The 20,958-nt window shown below is 49.8% G+C and overlaps 1 protein-coding gene across 3 annotated transcripts in view; it reads left to right on the forward strand.

Moving 5' to 3' along the window:
• PCSK6 (proprotein convertase subtilisin/kexin type 6) overlaps positions 1 to 20,958 on the forward strand; it is a 198,256-nt gene that overhangs the window by 137,923 nt on the left and 39,375 nt on the right. For all 3 annotated transcript variants that reach the window (XM_082851525.1, XM_082851527.1, XM_082851526.1), the window contains exons 12-13: positions 3,582 to 3,770; positions 7,494 to 7,630. In XM_082851525.1, the coding sequence (XP_082707651.1) occupies positions 3,582 to 3,770; positions 7,494 to 7,630 (326 nt within the window). The remainder of the gene's footprint in view (positions 1 to 3,581; positions 3,771 to 7,493; positions 7,631 to 20,958) is intronic.

The following is a 20,958-nucleotide window of genomic DNA, read 5'->3' on the forward strand; positions in this document are numbered from 1 at the left end:
CTCCATCCAATCATGACCCTTTAGAAGGTCGGTGCAGGGATTTCCTGGTTGACCTTCTGGTTGACCTTCATGGATGACCCTCCGTTGTCATGGTCCTCGGCCCTGCAGCAGCCTCTTCTCCCCCAGACAGATGCCAAATACCACAGGGGGAAGGACACTGCTGCTTTCTGGTTCTGCTGGGTCTCCAGCTCCACGTGACTTCAGGACTGTCGGGGGAGGAACTGAGCACTGCCCGCTTGGCCCCAGCCCTGCGCGTGGAAAGGTGGCGTCACCCTGGGGATGCTCGGGGCCAAGGCACAGGTCTGGCCTTGCAGCTGAGCTGGGAGAGGTCTTCAAGGTGGGAGTGAGGAATACAGGCAGACCTTGGAGATATTGTTGGTTCAGTACCAGACCACTGCAATAAAACGAGTCACATGAATTTTTTGGTTTCCCACTGCATATAAAAGTTACGTTTCCAGTGTGCCGTAGTCTGTTAAGTGTGCAACGGCATTATGTTTAAAAAGACAATGTACATACCTTAATAGAAGATACTTGATCGCCAAAAAAGGCTCACCATGATCTGAGCCTTCAGTGAGTCATCATCTTTTTGCAATAGTAACATCAAAGATCACTCATCACAGACCACCAGAACTTTTAATAATAATACTGAAGTGTTTGAAGTATTGTGTGAATTACCAAAACGTGACAGTAAGTGAGCCGATGCTTTTGGAAAAGTGTCGCCGACAGACTTGCTTGTCGCAGGGTTGCTGTAGACCTTCAATTTGTACAGAACGCAATTCAGCCAAGTGCAGTGAAGGGAGGTCTGCGTGTGCTGACCTGTAGTGGCTTCCCAGCTTGAGCAGAAAGACGCGGGGAGGGAGAGAGCTTCTGCCCATGGCCCACCTTCTCCTGCTTTTCCCAGCCACTTGATTTACTAGAAAACATTTCTGCCTCTGGCTCTGAATGTCACTGATGCCATAAGATTCTAAGCGTTGTGAGTGCCTTGAATTTAGTAAACTGCGAACTTGTTTCTATGCATTTTCAAGCAATTAGATGGTATTATGTACTAGAGAATACTGGAGGGAGGTACCAGGAAGTTACTATGAAGCCTGTGGGCTGGTCGCCCTCCCCCCTCAGGAGAAGGGAGCTGCTGAGGGCCCTTAGGATGAAGGAACATCTGGAAGGTCCATCATTAAGTCTGACGTGTGGCTCAGCAGGAGGTGCCACGTCTCTGTCCCCAGAGCCCTCTTCTAAGGAGGGCAGCCCCCAGAGCTTGAATATCACTGGGTCTGGAGGGAGGTCTTATAGGACCTTCTACTGCTCGGTTCCCCTAGGTCCTGGGAAGATGGCTTTGTGCAGAGACAACAATTTCGGAGTTTAGTAGCAGAGGAACATTTTCGGTTATCTTGGGAGCTTTAAGATCTCTCTAAATCAGTTTTGGTGATTAAAGTACAACTTATCTGTGTTTGTGTTTCTGTGCATTGTTTAACCTAAACCCTGCAGCTTCTGTGCGTCAGACTGGCCAACCTTTGTGACCTCAGGGGCCTGGCAGCTGGGGTCCCTGAGCCAGAGTAAAAACAGCAGGTTGCAAGAGGCTTTGACAATCTTGTTGAGGATGTCACATGCCCTGAACTGCGCTTTCCTCTAGATGTCCACACCAGGGCTGGGCCCAGGGAGGCGGCCGTGAGGGGGGTCGGGCCACCCTCTTTTTTCTCCTGCTCCTATTCTCTGAATGCCTGAACCTAAGATTAAGGTTTCCTGGCTGGGATCCCATGTCTGTTTCTAGAGCAGGGTGATTGCTCCACGTCCTAATTGGCAAATGGTTGGGAGTGGGGGTAGATACAGAGTTTAAAACTTCATTATGACTTTTTTTTTTTTTTTTTTTTTTTGCGGTACGGGGGCCTCTCACTGTTGTGGCCTCTCCCGCTGCGGAGCACAGGCTCCGGACGCGCAGGCTCAGCGGCCACGGCTCACAGGCCCAGCCGCTCCGCGGCATGTGGGATCTTCCCGGACCGGGGCACGAACCCGTGTCCCCTGCATCGGCAGGCGGACTCTCAACCACTGCGCCACCAGGGAAGCCCCATTATGACTTTTGTTTCTGTTTCACTCCCATCTTGCTCTTCAGCCCAGGAGAGCATGGGGTTGTTTAGTGAGTCTTCACACGGAGGGGTCCCCTCCCCCCAGCACCCACGCTGCCTTCTTAGTGCAAGAGGGCCGGGAATAGTTTACCTGGAGATACATGAGTACCCGGTGGGGCTGGAACTCTCCAGAGCTTTCTTTTCTGCTCTGAGTCTCCCGCAGCGGGGGGCCCACTGACCTGTAAACACAGACAGTGAAACTTGGGAGAAGGCAGTGGAAGAAATCAGCATCTCTAAATCAATTTAGGATGTATGCAAATCATGTTTTCAAATATTTAGAGAGTCTCTGAGGGAGTTACATCACTGTTTATAAGTGTTTTGATTGTTTTTTATGACTCGGGCCCAGTCGAACCAGGCGACGTAATTCCTGAGATAGTGAGCCCACGCTGCCCCAGAGGGAAGTCGGGCATAATGGGAAAAGCGCTCCCCATAATAAACAGAGCGCTAGCCAAGTGGCGGGGAATTACTCCTGTGCTGCTGGGCGGAGGGTGGCCTTTGTTCAGTTCACAGACCATTAGGGTGAGCCACGGTGGTGCAGACTCAGAGGGTGGCCCGGCTGGGGCTCTGCAGCAGCGTCGTGTGCAGGCTTGTCTGCTCCATCTGGGGAGCATGTGAGAAAATCCTGGTGGAACTGAGTCCTGAATGACTGGGGCTTGGTGCCTGTCCTCAGATTCTACCCCAGATGATAAAGCTCCCCTGAGTTTGTACAGAGAACTGTCATCCACTCCCTTCACGGGGTGGGGGAGGAAGGGGCCCCCAGCCTTCAAGCAGACGATCCTGAGCAGACCATCTCCTGTCCAGTCACTGTGGCCTCGACCAGTGCGTTCAGCACAAGAGGCCAGGTCTGGCCCTGGGTCCCTTGTCTGTCTCCTCTTTCCTAGTTTCTTGAACACGAGTGTGGGTCCACACAAGCTGGGCACCTCTGGGGACTCAGAGCCTCAAACCCCAGCTCTGCCTCTCAGTAGCTCTGTGACCTTGGGCACGGTCCTCGATCTCTCTCTGGATCAAAAGGGTCGGTCCTCGTGAATTCTCACGACGGGGGCTGGTGTCCGGCACGCAGCCAACTCAGGAAATGTTTGCTGTTGTTATCATTCAGCATCACGACTTCCATCTTCAAGGCCAGTCTTTGAGACAGAAGTGCTGGGGTTTTAAAGCCTTGCAGACCCCAGGCGTTGAGGAGATGAGCTGGCCAAAGGGTTAGAGCACCGAGGGGCCGGATCCATGGGTACGTTAGCTGAGTCTGCACGAGAAGACATTCTTTAAATGTCTCTCAGCAAAAAAAAAAAAAAATGTCTCTAAGCAAATTCCAGAATGATAAACCTCTTCTGGGCAGGTGATGTAACCCCGACAGGCACTTCTGAGTGTGAGACCAAGGGGCTGCGGCCAGGAGGCCTGGATCCGTCCCCCTCGTGTGCGACTGAGGGCTTCAGGTGCCAAGTACTAAGCCCCTCCCTCCTCCACCAGGAGCATCCCCGTGGTGCAGACGCTGAGGACCAGCGCCCTGACCACCGCCTGTGCCGACCACTCGGACCAGCGTGTGAGCTACCTGGAGCACGTGGTGGCCCGCATCACCATCTCCCACCCACGCCGAGGAGACCTGCAGATCCACTTGATTTCTCCCTCAGGGACCAAGTCTCAGCTTTTGGCGAAGAGGTAAATCTAGGCTGGCCTGGGGGGCCGGGGCGGGAGCCGGGCTCACCTCAAGGTCACATGGCCCTGTAAGGCACCTGGCACATTGGGGGTCTAGCTGTTTCTGCCTCTTGAAGACACTCACACGTAGACCCAACAGACCTGAAAAAATAGCCTTCTGCAACCTGCCCTTCAAAGCTGCCCTGGGAAACTCTCCATTTCAGGCAGTAAGTAGTGACAAAGGTTTGTGGTGGTTTCATTGCTTAGTGGAGAAATGCATGGAATTCTGGCTATGACTTCATTGCTGAGGTCATTGGAGATCATTTTTATCGTATTCATTCTGCATTTTAAGTGAGAACGTGTGTCAGAGGAGCACTGTTTTGTGTCCTGGGGTAGAGCCTGCACGGGCAGGAGGCTCTGAGGGAGACAGACGCACAGGTGTTGGGAAGCTTCTCTCTGCGGAGGTCTTGCCCATGCACTAGGATGGTCCCTGTGGAGCAGATGCTCTGAGAGGGAGGCTCTGGACTCTTGGAGCCCGGTGCATAGTTTGTGGTGCCCGGCTTGTGCAAGGCTGTGGAGTCCTTTCTTCGACAGACTTCGAGACAAGAAGAAGCGCTTTGCTGTGTTTATGTGACTTGCGGGTCATCGGAGCGAAGGGGTATCGGGAGCTCGGGGGAGGCTAGAGGGTCCTGGGCCTCCTTTTCCGGCTCCTTCCAGCTACGAGGCAGAGGGAGAAAAAAGGTTTCACGGGCAAATCAGCATTTCCCGCTTCTCTTGAAAAACGGAACTGGCAGTTGTGCCCAGTACCCCTCAGGATGCACCCTGAGACTGCCCTGCCCGCTGGACCGCAGCCCCAGCTGCCTGCGTGCTGCACCTGGGCCCCCTGGCCTCATTTGGGTCCCTTGCCCAGGACTGCAGCCCTTTGTTGGGGCTGCAGGATTCAGAAATGGGGGTGAGTGACAGCCTCCAGACAGGACCAGGCAGGAGAGGGGCCCTTTTTCTTGATGCCCCTCTGTCCCCAGCTGCTCTGCATGACACAGAGAGAGGCAGTCGGCCTCCATCAGAGAGAGGGGAGTATGCTGTGTCCTCCTGGGCACCCCCCGCTGCCTCCCCAGCAGCCCAGTCTCTCTGTGGCAGGAGACTGTGGGCCCAGCCCTGGGCTTGTCCTCAGTGCGCTGGACACACCCGGGGACCAGACCCTGGCTTCATCAGCTCCCAGGGCTTGGCCACCAAGCTTGGCCCCTGCTGGGCTCCCCCCTCACAGCACAAGAGTGACAGGTGGCATCTCCCCTCTGAAGGTAGGCCCAGGCCACCCTCTGCACGTGGGATGCCACCATGGGCACGAGTATTTTGAGGGTGCCGGCTGGCAAGCTACAGCTTTGTGCTGTTTTGCAACCAGAGTTGTTATTATTAATCAGAACTTTTAGAGATTGCCTTTAAAAGTCCAAATTTCTAGTGTTTCTTGAAAAATTGGAAGCTGTCCAATACTGGGCTCACGTTCCAGGGCAAATACTCACTAGAGCACCGCTGGGCCCTGTCCTTGCACCAGCACTGAGGCCAGGTGTGGGCCGCTCGTGCCCAGGCTCCCATGACGTCACCTCGCTGGACCCCCGTTTGCTCCAGGCCAGATGCCTAGAGGCATCCAAGTTGACAACCCTTGAATCTGAGGCAGGAGCTGGGTGCAGACTCCAAATGGTGGCCTGCATTGACCTTGAGCACGAGGAGGCTTGGGGTGGGGGCCGCAGTGACCAGGAAGGGCTGGCGTGGGCTCTGGAGCCCAGAGGCCTGAGCTCACAACCTGCTCCTTCACCTGCCAGCGGGGCATCTGGGGGCTGGCCACCACTCCTCAACTCTGGAAACGTCCTGTGACCCCTCCCTCACAGTTAAGAGTATTACAAGAACTAGATGTGATGATACAGGTGGAAATGCTGGCATGGTCCCTGGCTCAGGGGCTGGCTGTGCTCCCATCCTGCTTACACCTGCCTAGCCGTCAGCAGAAACCTTCCAGCACCCGGCTCTGTGTTCATCCCTTCCTAACTTCCATTCCTCTGCTCAGGCCTAGGGTTGGAGCCCCTGGGATGAGAGAGCGGGCGCTGCTGAGCTCACCTGGTTCACAGCTGCCCGCTCCCTGGGTCACGCTGAGCCAGCACCATCAAGCATGCTCAACCCGTCCGGAGCCACTGGGCCGTCATCTGAGTCTTGGGAATTTGGTTTTTTCCAAGGCAGTTTGTGTGATTATACCAAGAATTTGTGTTTTAGGATCCAGTCGCTTCTCGGCCTTTTGGCTAAGATCAAGTGTAGGATCGATTACCTTCTACTTTATTTCACGTCTTGCTTAACTCAGAAGCTTTTTTCGGGTTTCCAGGTGTTTTTCGCTCCGAGTAAGCTGACATCTTAAGTACCTCAGCCCTTGAAAGAGCTTGTCTTTGTTCTGTCCCCAGTGCCCTAGATTCAGTCTGGCATCGTGTGTGAAGATCAGCCTTGACCCTTGTGGTTTCTTAGAAGAAAGTAGAGGTTTTCCCCTCCCCGTACTGTTCTCCACGCAAAGCACATTTCCTTGATGACCATTTTTGTACAATGGCTGTTTGGAGAACCCCCAACTGGGAATTGAATCTGACATCACACAAAACATGTATCTGAATTTCTGATGAACAGTAAAGAGCCTCTACATTAAAAAATTGTTATTCCAAAACAGAGATAGAAAATTAGGCTGTGAAGGAAGAGTCCAGAATTGTTCCTTCTACAGAGACTGAGGGGCCCTGGGTGCTGGAGATGGAGGGTGTCCATGAGTTGCTCCCTGTTTCTGCCTGAACCAAGCGTGAGAAAATGGACCGGGGCCGAAGGTCCAACAGGAAGGACCTTCTTCCAGTCTGGAAGGACCGAGGGGGCTCTTGCACCTGCAGGGGACACGGGCCATGGGAGGAGCGCCCAGGGGTGCCTCCTGCCCGCAGTGGAAAACCACCAGGCCTGTTGTGTTCTCTCCCCCAAATGCAGCTGTGGAAACCTGCTAAGCCCTGGAGATTAAGGGACAACATCTTTCCCACAAGTTTGAGTAGTTGTTCATTTTTTCTTGCTTGTATCTTCTGGAGAAGAACCACAAGAGCTGGCTCTCAGACAAATGTGAAAGATTCCTTCGTTCCATAAACCAGCATTTTAGAAAGGCCTCCTTTGTGATGACCTTGCGGCTTTGGGGGAAGGATGGTGTGGCCCAGCCTCCATCCTGGACCTGGGGGTCACAGGCTCTGTAGGATGCCTCCTGGGGTGGAACGTGGGGGCATTCGCTGGTGATGGAGAGAACCCAGGACAGGAGTCAAAATGCCCTTGAGGGCATTCCATCTCAGCCAGTCACTGGAGGGGGGACCTGCAGTAGATGCCTACTCCCGGGGCCTCTGGTCTGCGAATTAGGGTCGGGGGAGGAGCGCACCGCTGACCCAGCCCCTGCCCTATGCTGGCGCCACCTGTGCGGCCTGACTGCCTTCCTTTCAGAGTGTTTGGAGACCCGGTGAGGTCACGGAGGTGAAGGTGCCGTGCAGGGCTGTGCTGCACAGCCAGGGCCTGAAGGCATCAGCGTCTCCTGCACCTTCACGCCAGCCACGGGCCAGGCCCCTTCTGCCCTGGGAGGCACGTCAGCCAGCTGTGCAGTCACCTGGGCATAATTCCCAGACAGGAGAGCCCTCGGTGGGCTGGTCACCCCGGCCACCATCCCTCTGGGGACCCTGTGTCCTGACCCCACGTTTCCGATTGCAGGTTGCTGGATCATTCCAACGAAGGCTTTACAAACTGGGAGTTCATGACCGTGCACTGCTGGGGAGAGAAGGCCGAGGGGGAGTGGACCCTGGAAATCCAGGACATTCCATCCCAGGTCCGCAACCCAGAGAAACAAGGTCAGTGGGTCTTGGGAAAGTCCCAGCAACTTTTGTATTTCGATCCTTTTGTTAACTCTAGACTTTTATTCAACTACAGTACCTGGATCATTCTTTGCTGTTGTTTTTTCTTGGAGGTAAAATTTACATAATATAAATGTCACCGCTTAAATTGTTGTTAAGTGTACAATTCCATGGCTTTCAGTGCCTTCACAGTGTTGTGCAGCCGTCACCACGATCTAATTCCAGAACTTTGGCATCACGCCGGAGGGAAATCCCAGTACCCATTACACAGTCATCCCCATTCCCCCACCCCTCCCAGCCCTTAGCAACTCCTCACCTATTTTCTGTTTCTGGATTTGCCTCTTCTGGACGTTTCATATAAATGGAATCATACAACACGTGACCTTTTGTGACTGGCTTCTTTCATTTAGCTTGATGTTTTCAAGGTTCGTCTGTACTGTAGCAGGTGTCAGTGCTTCTTTCCTTTATGTGACTAAATACTCTCCCACATTTTGTTTATTCATTCATCAGTTGGTGGACAGCTGGGTTGTTTCTACTTAATAGCTATTATGAACATCCATGCACACGTTTCTGTGTGGACATGTGTTTTCAGTTCTTTTGGCTGTATACCTAGGAGTGTAATTGCTAAGTCATATGGTAACTGTGTTTAACTTTTTGAGGAACTGCCGAACTGTTTCACAGTGGCCAGACCCTTTTACATTTCTGTCAGCAAGATGTGAGGATTTTAATTTCTCTACCAGCACTTTTTTAAAATTATAACCATCCTACTGGATGAGAAGTGGTATCTCATTGTGGTTTTGATTTTCATTTCCCTTATGATTAGTGATGTTGACCATCTTTTCACTTGCTTCTTGGCCATTTTATATCTTCTTTGGAGACATGTCTATTCAAGTCTTTTGCCCACTTTTAAATTAGATTGTTTGTCTTTTATTATTGAGTTATAATCATACAACAAGATTTGAGTAAGAGTTCTTTAAATATTCTGGATACTAGACCCTTATCGGTTAATATGATTTGCAAATTTTTTCTCCCATTATGTGGGTTTTTCTTTCACTTTATTGATAGTGCCCTTTGGTGCACAAAAGTTTTGTTTTTTTGTTTTTTTTGCGGTATGCGGGCCTCTCACTGTTGTGGCCTCTCCCGTAGCGGAGCACAGGCTCTGGACGCACAGGCTCAGCGGCCATGGCTCATGGGCCCAGCTGCTCCGCGGCATGTGGGATCTTCCCGGACCGGGGCACGAACCCGTGTCCCCTGCATCGTTAGGCGGACTCTCAACCACTGCGCCACCAGGGAAGCCCTGTTTTGGTTTTTTTTTTTTTGGCTGCATTGGGTCTTCGTTAGTGTGCACAGGTTTTCTCTTGTTGCGGAGAGTGGGGGCTACTCTTTGTTGTGGTGTGTGGGCTTCTCATTGCAGTGGCTTCTTTTGTTGCAGAGCATAGGCTCTAGGCACTCCAGCATCCGTAGTTGTGGCACATGGGCTTAGTTGCTCCGCAGCATGGGGGATCTTCCCGGACCAGGGCTCGAACCCGTGTCCCCTGCATTGGCAGGTGGATTCCTAACCTCTGCACCACCAGGGAAGTCCCGAAACCTATGTTTTCTTCTAAGAGTTTTATAGTTTTAGCTCTATACATTTAGGACTTGGATCCATTTTTAATTACTTTTTGTATGTAGCGTGAGGTAAGAGTCCAAATTCATTCATTTGCACGTGGCTGTCCAGTTGTCCCAGCACCACTTGTTGCAAAGACTGTTCTTTCCCCAGTGAATGGTTTTGACACCTTGTCTAAAATCAATTGGCCATAAATGTATAAGCTTGTTTCTGGACTCCCAACTCTATTCCACTGGTCCATAGGTCTCTCCCTATGTCAGTAACACACTGTTTTGATTACTGAAGGTTTGTAGTAAGTTTTTTTGTTTGTTTGTGTTTTTTTGCGGTATGTGGGCCTCTCAACTGCTCCCATTGCGGAGCACAGGCTCCGGACGCACAGGCTCAGCGGCCATGGCTCACGGGCCCAGCCGCTCCGCGGCATGTGGGATCTTCCAGGACCGGGGCACGAACCTGTGTCCCCTGCATCGGCAGGTGGACACTCAACCACTGTGCCACCAGGGAAGCCCTGTAGTAAGTTTTGAAATCAGGGATATGTGGGTCCTCTGACTTTTTCTTTTTCAAAATTGGCTTGGCTAATCAGGGTCCCTTGCAATTCCATATGAATTATAGGATCAGCTTGTTAATTTCTGGAAAAAGGGTAGTTGGAATTTTGATAGAGATTTTGCTGAATCTGTGGGTCAACTTGGAGAGTATCGCTGTCTTAACATCATGAAGTTTTGCCATCCGTGGACACAGATGTCTTTCCATTTATTTAGGGCTTCTTTCAGCAGTATTTTGTAGTTTTCAGTCTACTTCCTTGGTTATATTTGTTCCTAAGTAGTTTATTCTTTTTGATGCTATTGTAAATGGAAGGGTTTTTCCAGTGTTTTCAGATTGTTTACTTCTCTGGTAATTTTTGCTCCCTTTCATAACTCCTAGCTAATAATCGTCTGTTTAACCCATCTTTATTAAGTGCCTGCTACTGGCTAGGCATTGATCTAGGTGACAGGATACATACACCAGGAAGGAAAAGCAGGTAACTGTGATGTCTTGTCCTGTAGTCACCACCGAGGTGCTGAGCTCTACCGAAGTCCCTCTGTCAGGTTCCTGGTGGAGTGCAGGGACTGTGCTCCAGTCTGGCTTGTCTGTGGAACAGTTTTACCCAAGGTTTGTTTTCTCTGATCAGCTGTTCCCTGTGGCCTTCTCTGCAGACATGCTCTTCTTTTTGATGACCCCAAACCCTTCCTCTGCCCTGGTTCTTTTCTGATTCTCTGTAAAACAGTTTCACGGATTTTTTTTTTTCAATCAGGGAGAAGAGAGGAGCATTGACTTGCTTTATGCAAAAAAATTGACTTTAAGTGATCAAGTCGTCTCCGAGGTCCCCCTACCCACCCCCCAAATCACTTTCTTTCTGCCTTTAAAATAATAACTATTATGCAATACATTAGTGGAACAAATTCTGAAAATACAAAAACTTAACATTTTAAATCACTTGAAATCGACGTCTTTTAAAACTAGACGCTCCTCAATTAGTCCTTTAAAAGCCCCGGAGTGCATCGGCCCTATTAAAGGTCCAGGGTCAGCTTGTCAGGCCGGCTGCATCCCCTGCGCCACGGGCGGAGGCAGAGTCCCCGCGCCAGCCGGCACCACCCCAGCCACTCGTGCAGGGGAGCAGTGAAGGCCGTGCATCCACACGCCACAGCCAGCTTGACTGTTGGAAGCGCGGGATGAACCTGGTGGGTGTTCATGTTTCTCAGCACTTAGTAAGTCAGGGCTCCTCTCTGGACCTCAGCATCCTCGCCTGGCACGTGGAGCTGAGCTGGATGCTCTCCTGACTGTGGCCTGTGTGGTACGTCCACATCCTGGAAGGGGCCTTGCTGGCCTGGATGCTCCTCTGCGCTCTCTGGCCTGTCCGGACCCGACTCCTCTTCCAGACCCAGCTCCAGACAGCCTGCTGTGGGGCTGGGTGGGCACAGAGCAGGCAGGCGCCTAGGAGACCCCGGTCCTCCTCGTCTAGCGCTCCCACTGGGGTTTTGTCGACACGCAGGTGGTGATGCAGTGTGCCCGGTGGTGCCCGAGACGCGGCAAGGCCAGATTGCGCCGAGCTTTGTGGACTGTCGTCAGGACTGATGTCGGTGGGATGCCCCGGAGGGATTCTGAGCAGAGGAGGGGCATGGTCTGAACCACCATGTGGACAGGGTCACTCTGACAGCTGGATCGGAGTGACTGAGTGTGGCTGGAGTGGGGAGAGGGCAGAGGCGGGGGAGGGGGGGGCAGTTAGAAGGCCATCGCAGTGTGAGGTGAAGGTGACCCTGACTGGGGCGGGGGGGTAGCAGTGGAGGTGTTGAAAGCAGCCGGTTCCTAAAGTAGAGTCAAGAGGACATGCTGACAGATCAGACACGGGTGCCGAGAGGAGAGGGGGCGCTGAGGACTCCGGAGGTTTGTCCTGTGCGTCGGGAGAAGGGAGTGCAATTTCCTAGAGCTGGGACATCGCGGGGGAGTGGGTGCTGGGGGGAGGGTCAGGAGCTCAGTTTGAAGGTGCCTGTGACATACCCAGGTGGAGAAGTGGACCTGGAGGCCGGGTGCACACATTTCAGTGCTGTGGGCAGATGGCGGGTCTTGAAAGCCACGCGTGTGGACGGGCTCCCCCAGGGGTGAGTGGGGTGACCCTCTGCCTGCAGGATGTGGGCACCGGAAGGGAACCTGTTTCCGTAACGATTTCACACGGGTGCACATGCCGAGCTGGGGGCTGCTTTGGTGCAGTGCAGAAGTGCGTGCCGTGCACCTCCCCACCTCCCCATCCTGCCCATCCACTCCCCGCCTCTGGCCTGCACCGCACGTGCTGGCTCTGCCCTTGTCCTGCTAACATTTGCTCTCTGGAGTCTGGTCCTCCGGCGGCTGCTGTGTCCCCAGTGCCTCCTGCTGCATGGCTGGTGATGGACACAGAAGATGTCTGGTGAACGAACGAGGACAGGTGTGATCAGCCCGTGACCGATGCTCTGCCTGCTGCAGAGGACACAGCCTTAGTGGAGGAGGGGGCAACCCCGAATTAAGTCTTGAGACAGGCCATCTCCCTCCCTGAGTGTGGGTGGCATCTGGGCCTGGGCCGGTTGAGACCGGTGCAGAATACACACCCCCTGGTACCTTCTAGCTCTGACCTTCTGTGACCTGCTGGACTCTGGGGGGCGGGGACCCTTCCTTCAGTGTTGTCACAGAGGGTCTCCTCGCGCCTACAGTGGCCCCAGGGGTGGGTTCATTTGTCTGAGCTCCACCCTGTAGAAACTCCATTCCTGAGGCTGCCTTATGGAAACAGGGGTGGCCAGTGGCTGTTGACAAACCACACGCCTGCTTCCCGGGCAGGACGAGGTCGGGCTCTCCGTCTGGGCGGCCCGTTCAGCCACCCGCTCAGCCGTTCAGGCGCTACCTAGCACCTCCTCCCCGAGCGCAGCCGAAGTCTGCGTTGGCTCCATCGGCATCTCTGCACATAGATGGGGGCGGGAGGGAGAGAGTAAGGACTGTGACAGCCAGGCTCTGAACCATGCAGGTCAGCCTGGCGGGACCTCAGCCTGCGAAGGTGACACAGAAGACCAGGGTTTCCCCCTGACACAGACCCCGAAGCCCAGTAGAAGTGCAGGCCTTCGAGATGCTGTTGGTGCTGAGGCTGTGATGGGTCCCAGCGGGCATGTCGTTCTCTCCCTGGTTGTCAGCTCAAGGTGGCCTGTAGGTACCGGGTCTCCGTTGGCCTCGGTGCCAGACATAAAGGAGCAACACACGGTCACTGCCCTCAGAAAGCACAGCCCCTGTCCTTCCTCTGCAGTGATTCCAAGAATGGGTCCTGGGGTGCGGGGCTGCGTCTCTGTTCATTTCAGTCCCCCTCAAATCTCTGCATCGTAATTGCTTAAAAAAAAAAAAAAAAGCCAATTCAGTTCCAGTGGTATGCTGGGTGAGAGTGCTCTAAAATCTGAGATAAGACCGGGGCTTGCTGAGTAATTGAGTTGTCTGTATGACCCGCTCCCTCAAGCAGTACTCACCTCCTGTCACACTGAGCCTGGTTTATGTCGTTAGTTTTAAAACTCTTTTTTTTTTTTACAACTGAGGAGCAGATTACTCATTCGTTTTTCTCTTCAGTTCCTGGGCCAAGGAGAGGGTGTGTCTTCTCCTGGGATCACGCTCCTCTGGAGGCAAGTTAGGGATGGGACTGAGTACAAATCCTGCTTCACAGCCAGGTTGCCTTTGCAAGTGGTGTTTCAATCATTCCCATCCACGTTCAGCACACCTTTATTGAAATCTAAATCAGTCCCAACTTGGGGCTACTAGGACCTTGCCTTGCCGCTCGCTGGGGGAGCAGGGCTGGGCTCAGGTGTGGTGGGGAGGGCACCCCAGAGGCAGGTAGGCTGGCCGAACCCCCTCCCCCAGCACTTCCCCCACAGGCCACACCACCACCACATAGAGAGAGGCCAGGCCCAGCACCGCAAGCCGCCGACAGCACCGTCAGAGCAGAGCAGGGGTCCCATCCTGCAGAACATCTCTCGGGGAAGAGTGGCTGCATTTTACAAAGTTTCCATCTCGAATGCGCTAGCTTTTCAGTTTGGGCACTGAATGCAGAAAGTTCCAGTTCTCTGGGAAACGTGCTCTTCATTCTCCTGCATCTGCCTGGGGCAGGCCTGGGGTCGGCTTCTGGGGCCCCTGCTTTCCTGAATCGCTGTTGTCGTTGTTCGGGCTGCCATAGCAGAGTGTCATAGACTGGGGTGCTTATCAACAACAGGCATGTCTCTCTCACAGTCTGGAGGCTGGAAGCCCAAGATCAGGGGCCAGCGTGGTTGGGTTCCGGTGGGGGCCTCTTCCAGGTTGCAGACAGCCACCTTCTCCTTGTGTCCTCACAGGGCAGAGGGAGAGCTCGCTAGCGCTCTGGGATCTCTTTCGTGAGGGCACTAATCTCATTCCTGAGGAGCCCCCCTCATGACCTAATCACCTCCCAAAGGCTGGGGGTCAGATTTCAGCATATGAATTTGGAAGGGACGCAAACTCATACGTAACGGCATCTGGCCCCAGTGCTGGGCCTCTTCTCCTTTAAGATGAGGATGGACAAACTTTCCTCCGGAGCTCACTCGGACGTGATGACCTGGGCCCAGTAATTGAGGGGCGAGACCTTCCCATCCGCCCTCCTCACCTTGAGCTCATGCTGGTGATCACACCTAGGGCACAAGGCAAAGCCTGTACACCTGCTGGCATCAGGCCAGCCTCCCAGCCTAGGTGTGCACACTGCTCTGCGTCTGGTTGCAGGGAGGCCCCCAGCACCCTGTGACCTGGGGCTCCTGCAGGCACCCCTGCACATGCGCGAGGCTGTGGGTCCTCCCTGCTCGGCTGGGATCAGCCCAGCTTTGAGCAGCATTGGGATGTCCTCCCTTGGTCTTCTCACTCATTCACACACTTACCTGCTACGTGCTGAGTCCGCTGGGCAGGCACAGGGCTGAAACATGCTTCTTCCTCCCTCCCCTGTGCACCCCCGAGCACCCTGCTCAGCGCCCCACGTGGAGACTTTGCTGGGGCTGTGGTTTCTCTCTGTGCGGGTCCCGCACTTGCCCTGCGAGGGGGAGTCAGGAGCCATCGATGTTCGAATGGAAAGCATAATCAAGCATCCTTCCAATCCTCTTTCTGTGATCACAACAGATATCTTATTTAACGGCCCCAACAGGACTTAGTCTTACGTACTTGGCATTCACATCGTAATAGACTTTCTGAGACGATTGATGGCATTTAAAAAAATCCTGTTGTTCTCCTGAACTCAGGGAATTCACTTTTTCCCTCAATTAGAATTTCTCTTTTTTTCTCTAATCTTCCCTCTGTTTTCAAAAGAGCAGCAGCCCACATGTGCCAGGCTTCTCTTGGTTTCCATAGCATTTCCAGACTCTCACTGAAGGAACAAGAGAGGAATATGGTAATAACGAGTGCTTATGTATTTTCCATTAGGTACTGGGTGTTATCTCATTGCTAAAAGTCCGTATAGAATCAGGGCATCTTAAACAGAGTCCTAGCCGATAAGGAATGAAGGTTTATGAAAATAAAAACGTCTTATTGCTAGCGATACACACCACAGTATTTACAAGTGAAATGTTAGTGATGTCTAGGATTAGCTTTAGAACACTCCAGGGGTGTGGGATGGGAAAGTGGAGGATGGAGAGGGCATGAACAGACGAAGTAGGACGGGCCAGATATCCATGATCGTTGGGACGTTGGGAGTTCATTGTACTGTTTTCTCTGTTTTGTGTTTATTTGAAAATTCACATCGTGAAAAGTTTTTTAAAATACATGTATGGGGGACATCTCTTCCAAAGTGGTCAGAAGGAAGAACTATTATGCAGATTGGGCTTGCACAATTAAATAAAGATGTAGGTGCTTTAGAGTAAATACACCTCAAGTTTTCCACAAGTGTGAAAAAAAGAATGTTCAGTACGCCACTGAAGAACTAGTTTCTTTGGACTTTCTTACCCTCAGACAGTCAGTCTAAAATCTATGAAGGAATATGGCAGGGTCCCAAACTCTGTGTGTGCATGTGTGTAAGTGTGTATGTGCCTGCACATATGGGAGTGGGTATCGTATGTGTGTATATGTGTGCCCGTAGGTAAGTTATCTGTGTGTATACATGTGGGTGTGTGCGCGTGCATGTGTGGGTGTGGTGGGTATGCATGTGTGCGTGTGTGTTTGCTTGTTTTTAAAGAACCAGCACAGCCTAGCAGTTGAGCCCTGGAGCTGGCCTGCTCAGCAGACCCCTGTCCTGCGTCTCACCAGCAGTGGTCCTGGATGGGTCACTCCTCCCGCTGAGCCTCAGGGCCTCCTCTGCATAGGGTTGTTGGGAGGATTAAATGAAGCGGCACATGTGAGGTGCTCAGTGTTACGAAGCTTACTCCTCATGGCAATTGCTGTGTGTTTTTATCCTTCTTCTCTGGGAGAGAAAGCTGGTTCAAGCCCCACATAGAGCCTGACTGAGCTCACCTAGTGTAAGGGCGCAGCCTGGAGTCAGGTGTGCTTCTGCACAGACGGGCCCGGCCCACTCCATCCCTCCCGGTGGGTGAGTCCCCACGCACCCACCCAAGGTGCACCCAGCAGGCACCTGTCGTGGGTGTTTTCCTCTTCAGGCCTGTGGCCAGTGCTTTTCACGCGTCCGGCTTTAGGATATTTGTAGTTGGGTTTTTTACTTTAAAGTGTTGCAATTAGAAGATAAAAATCAAATGAAGTAACAAAGGCTAACAGGTGCCTGGTACCAGGAGCATCTGCTGTGCATGAGGGTCAGGGCTCCTGGGAAGCCCTCCTCCTGAGAGGTTGCCTCACCTGGCCTGAGGCTCCAGGGAGCACTTGACTTCTGAGACCTCACTATGATTGATCGGTATGGGCACAGTCCTTTATTTTTTTAACCCACCAGAGCTCTTGAAACACAATAGGCACTTAGGATAGATAGTTATTGATCTTTAAGGGTTTTTCCTATACACTCTGTGCCTGGCTTCAGTATCATTGATTAATCCATTCTTAGCAAATCTACCATTTTATAACACTCCCAGCAAATATCACCATGAAATTAAGGGATGTGGGGAGCTCCACTGAATGATTATAAAGTTCTCTGGAAGAGTGAAACTAGGGAGAGAAATTCTGAAAGAATTAAATGCAGATATTTAAACATATTTTTAAACTATAATAACTGTTGATGCCAGAATAGACAGATGAGTCAAGGGGACCAGAATAGATAGTCCACAAATAGAGCCGTGTAGACACACTAACAAATAGAGCCGTGTAGACACACTAAGTGTAACATTTCAATCTGGCGGGGAAAGAATAAAGCGTTGAATAAAAGATATTGACAATAGGCTCACCATTTGGAAAGGAAATCATTATATTGGTAGATTTATACCCATAAAATTAGAAACTTCTGTTTGGCAAAAAATACCGTAATATTAAAATTAGAAAAATATTTATAAAATATTTTGGACAAACTTGAGTCATTCGCAGATGGTCTTTTTCACTTCTCTGTAGCCCAAGGACTGCAAACTTTTCCTGTGAAGGGCTTTCTGGTCTCTGTGACAACAACAACTCTGCCATTTTAGTGCAAAAACAACCACAGAAAATATGTAAATGAAGAGCCTACTGTATTCTAACAGAGCTTTACAAAAACAGGCTGTGGCTGTAGCCTGTTTACATGTTGCAGTTGAACTGAGTACATGCTCTGTTACTTGGTGATGAAGAGGCCTGTTTATTTTGTTTTTTATTTTTGTTTTTGTTTTTTTTTTTTTTTGCTGTACGTGGGCCTCTCACTGCTGTGGCCTCTCCTGTTGCGGAGCACAGGCTCCGGACACGCAGGCTCAGCGGCCATGGCTCACGGGCCCAGCCGCTCCGCAGCATGTGGGATCTTCCCAGACCGGGGCACGAACCCGTGTCCCCTGCATTGGCAGGCGGACTCTCAACCACTGCGCCACCAGGGAAGCCCTATTTGGGTATTTTTTGAGGCATCCCATCCAGGCCCCATTTTCCCACACATGGAACCATATTGTCCCATGTGATGGTAAGGTTTTAACAACTTACCAGTGCTCTGGGGGGAAATTATGTGTGTCTGTATATCACATACGTTTATGATAAACTACTGACACAAAGTACGTGTAGAACAAAATTTACAAATAAAAATAAAAGATGCCCTCTTCATACTGTAAATTCCATGTAGCCCATCGATACTCAGAGAATGCTTTCATTAATTTTCACCAGGGACTTCCCTGGAAGTCCAGTGGTTAAGACTCTGCGCTTCCACTGCAGGGGGCACGGGTTCAATCCCTGGTCAGGGAACTAAGATCCCACATGCCGTGAGGTGTGGCATGCATGCATCAATCAATCAATAAAATTTTCACCAAACTCTCTTATCCATGGCCAACCTGTGGATGTAGTTGATGAGCAACTGTCTTTCCGACATAAATATAGGTCTGAACTTCATTCGTCAACAACACAAGCAACTTCTTTGCTGAATTGGATAATAATTTTCAAAAACTGGAATATTTTCATAATTCTTTATGCCACTCCCAGTGTAATGACTATAAACACAATACACTTTTAAGTTTAATCTGTTACTAACATTTTCTCTGTCACTTTCAGTCTAGAAAATCAACAATAAATGAAGTCCTTATTTATTTCATTTGTCCATTTCCACGTATAAATTCTCCACCATGACCGATTTCAAGCTACCAAGGTGTTGACTCTGAAGATAAAGTTGGGAGGAGACGCACAGGCCACCAGTAGAGAGTATTTCCATCATGTAGACAGAATAGATGTAAATAACCCCCAGAGTATAGGAAATGGCAAGATAAAGTAATTAGGAAGTGGTGATTTCTGAATATTTGCTATCTTTGTTCTCAATATAATTTAATTGTAATTTTATGTAGTTTAATTTTTAATAATGGTTATGTTAAGAACCCGCTCACAACATTCTTGAAAGTGTTAACAGTCAGCTGTATGAAGTCAATGTGAGCTGGCCCAGCACACCCCTGCATATTGGGAGTTGTATAGGTAGAGGACTTTCTTTCTTCTTTCTTTTTTTAAATTTATTTTATTAAAATATAGTTCATTTACAATGTTGTGTTAATTTCTGATGTACAGCAAAGTGATTCAGACACCTACTCCATTCCTCCGTGACCCACTACCCCCTTGGCAACCACAAATCTGTTCTCTATGTCTGTGAGTCTGTTTCTGTTTCGTAGATAAGTTCATTTGTGTCATATTTTAGATTCCACATGTAAGTGAGATCATATGGTATTTGTCTGTCTTTCTGACTTACTCCATTTAGTGTGATAATCTCTAGGTCCATCCATGGTGCTGAAAATGGCATTATTTCATTCTTTTTTATAGCTGAGTAATATTCCATGATATATATGTACCACATCATCTTTATCCATTCAAGCATCAAGGCACATTTAGGTTGTTTCCGTGTCTTGGCTATTGTGACTAGTGCTGCTATGAACATAGGGGTGCATGTATCTTTTCGAATTACAGTTTTGTCTGGGTATGTGCCCAGGAGTGGGATTGCTGGGTAATATGGTAGTTCTATTTTTAGTTTTTGAGGAACCTCCATACTGTTTTCCATAGTGGCTGCACCAATTTACATTCCCACTGACAGTGTAGGAGGGTTCCTTGTTCTCCACACCCTCTCCAGCATTTGTAGACTTTTTAATTATGGCCATTCTGACTGGTGTGAGGTGGTACCTCACTGTAGTTTTGATTTGCATTTCTCTAATAATTAGTGATGTTGAGCATCTTTTCATGTGCCTGTTGGCCATCTGTATGTCTTCTTTGGAGAAATGTCTATTTAGGTCTTCTCCCCTTTTTTTGATTGGGTTATTTGTTTTTTTGTTATTGAGTTGTATGAGCTGCTTGTATATTTTGGAAATTAAGCCCTTGTCAGTTGCGTCATTTGCAAATGTTTTCTCCCAGTCTGTAGGTTGTCGTTTAATGGTTTCCTTTGCTGTGCAAAAGCCCTTGTAAGTTTGATTAGGTCCCATTTGTTTGTTTTTGCTTTCATTTCTAATGCCTTGGGAGACTGACGTAAGAAAACATTGGTCCAGTTTATGTCAGAGAATGTTTTGCCTGTGTTCTCTTCTAGGAGTTTTATGGTATCATGTCTAATATTTAAGTCTTTAAGCGATTTTGAGTTTATTTTTGTGTATGGTGGGAGGGTGTGTTCTAACTTCATTGATTTGCATGCATCCAGCTTTCCCAACACCACTTGCTGAGGAGACTTTCTTTTCCCCATTGTATAATCTTGCCTCCTTTGTCAAAGATTAATTGACTGTAGGTGTGTGGGTTTATTTCTGGGCTCCCTATTCTGTTCTTTTGATCCATATTTCGGTTTTTGTGCCAATACCATGCAGTTTTTATTACTGTAGCTTTGTAGTATTGTCTGATGTCTGGGAGAGTTGTTCCTCCTGCTTTGTTCTTCTTTCTCAGGATTACTTTGGCAATTCTGGGTCTTTTATGGTTCCATATAAATTTTAGGATTATTTGTTCTAGTTCTGTGAAAAATGTCATGCATAATTTGATAGGGATCGCATTAAGTCTGTAGATTGCTTTGGATAGTATGGCCATTTTAATATTGCTAATTCATCCAGTCCAGGAACATGGGACATATTTCCATTTCTTTGAATCATCTTAAATTTCTTTTATTAATGTTTTATAGTTCTCAGCATATAATTCTTTCACCTCCTTGGTCAGGTTTATTCCCAAGTATTTTATTTTTTTGATGCAATTTTAAAAGGGATTTTTTTAACGTTCCCTCTCTATTTCATTGTTAGTGTAAAGAAACGCAACTGATTTCTGTATGTTAATCTTGTATCCTGCTACCTTGCTGAATTCGTTTATCAGTTTTAGTAGTTTTGTGTGTAGTCTTTAGGGTTTTTTACATATAATATCATGTCATCTGCATATAATGACAATTTTACCTCTTTAGGTAAAGGCCTTTTTTTGGCATGAGTATACTTTAAGGTGGATACGTTCAATTGTGACCCAGGCTCAAACCTTACAAAGTGCTCTGCGCCCAACCCCAAAACTCCTTTTTATCCCAATAGCCAGCCCCCCTGAGCAGAGCCTTGGTCCCTCCCCAAGGACCAGACAGCACAATCAGGAGCTCTTATTTCATTGGTTTATTTCTTTCCAAGACCCACTTGGAGGAGTAAGGTCTAATCGCCACTGGTTTAACTTCTTATTTACTAAATCA

Source organism: Leucopleurus acutus, assembly GCF_964270905.1.
Source record: "Leucopleurus acutus genome assembly, chromosome: 1".
Lineage (NCBI taxonomy): Eukaryota > Metazoa > Chordata > Mammalia > Artiodactyla > Delphinidae > Leucopleurus > Leucopleurus acutus.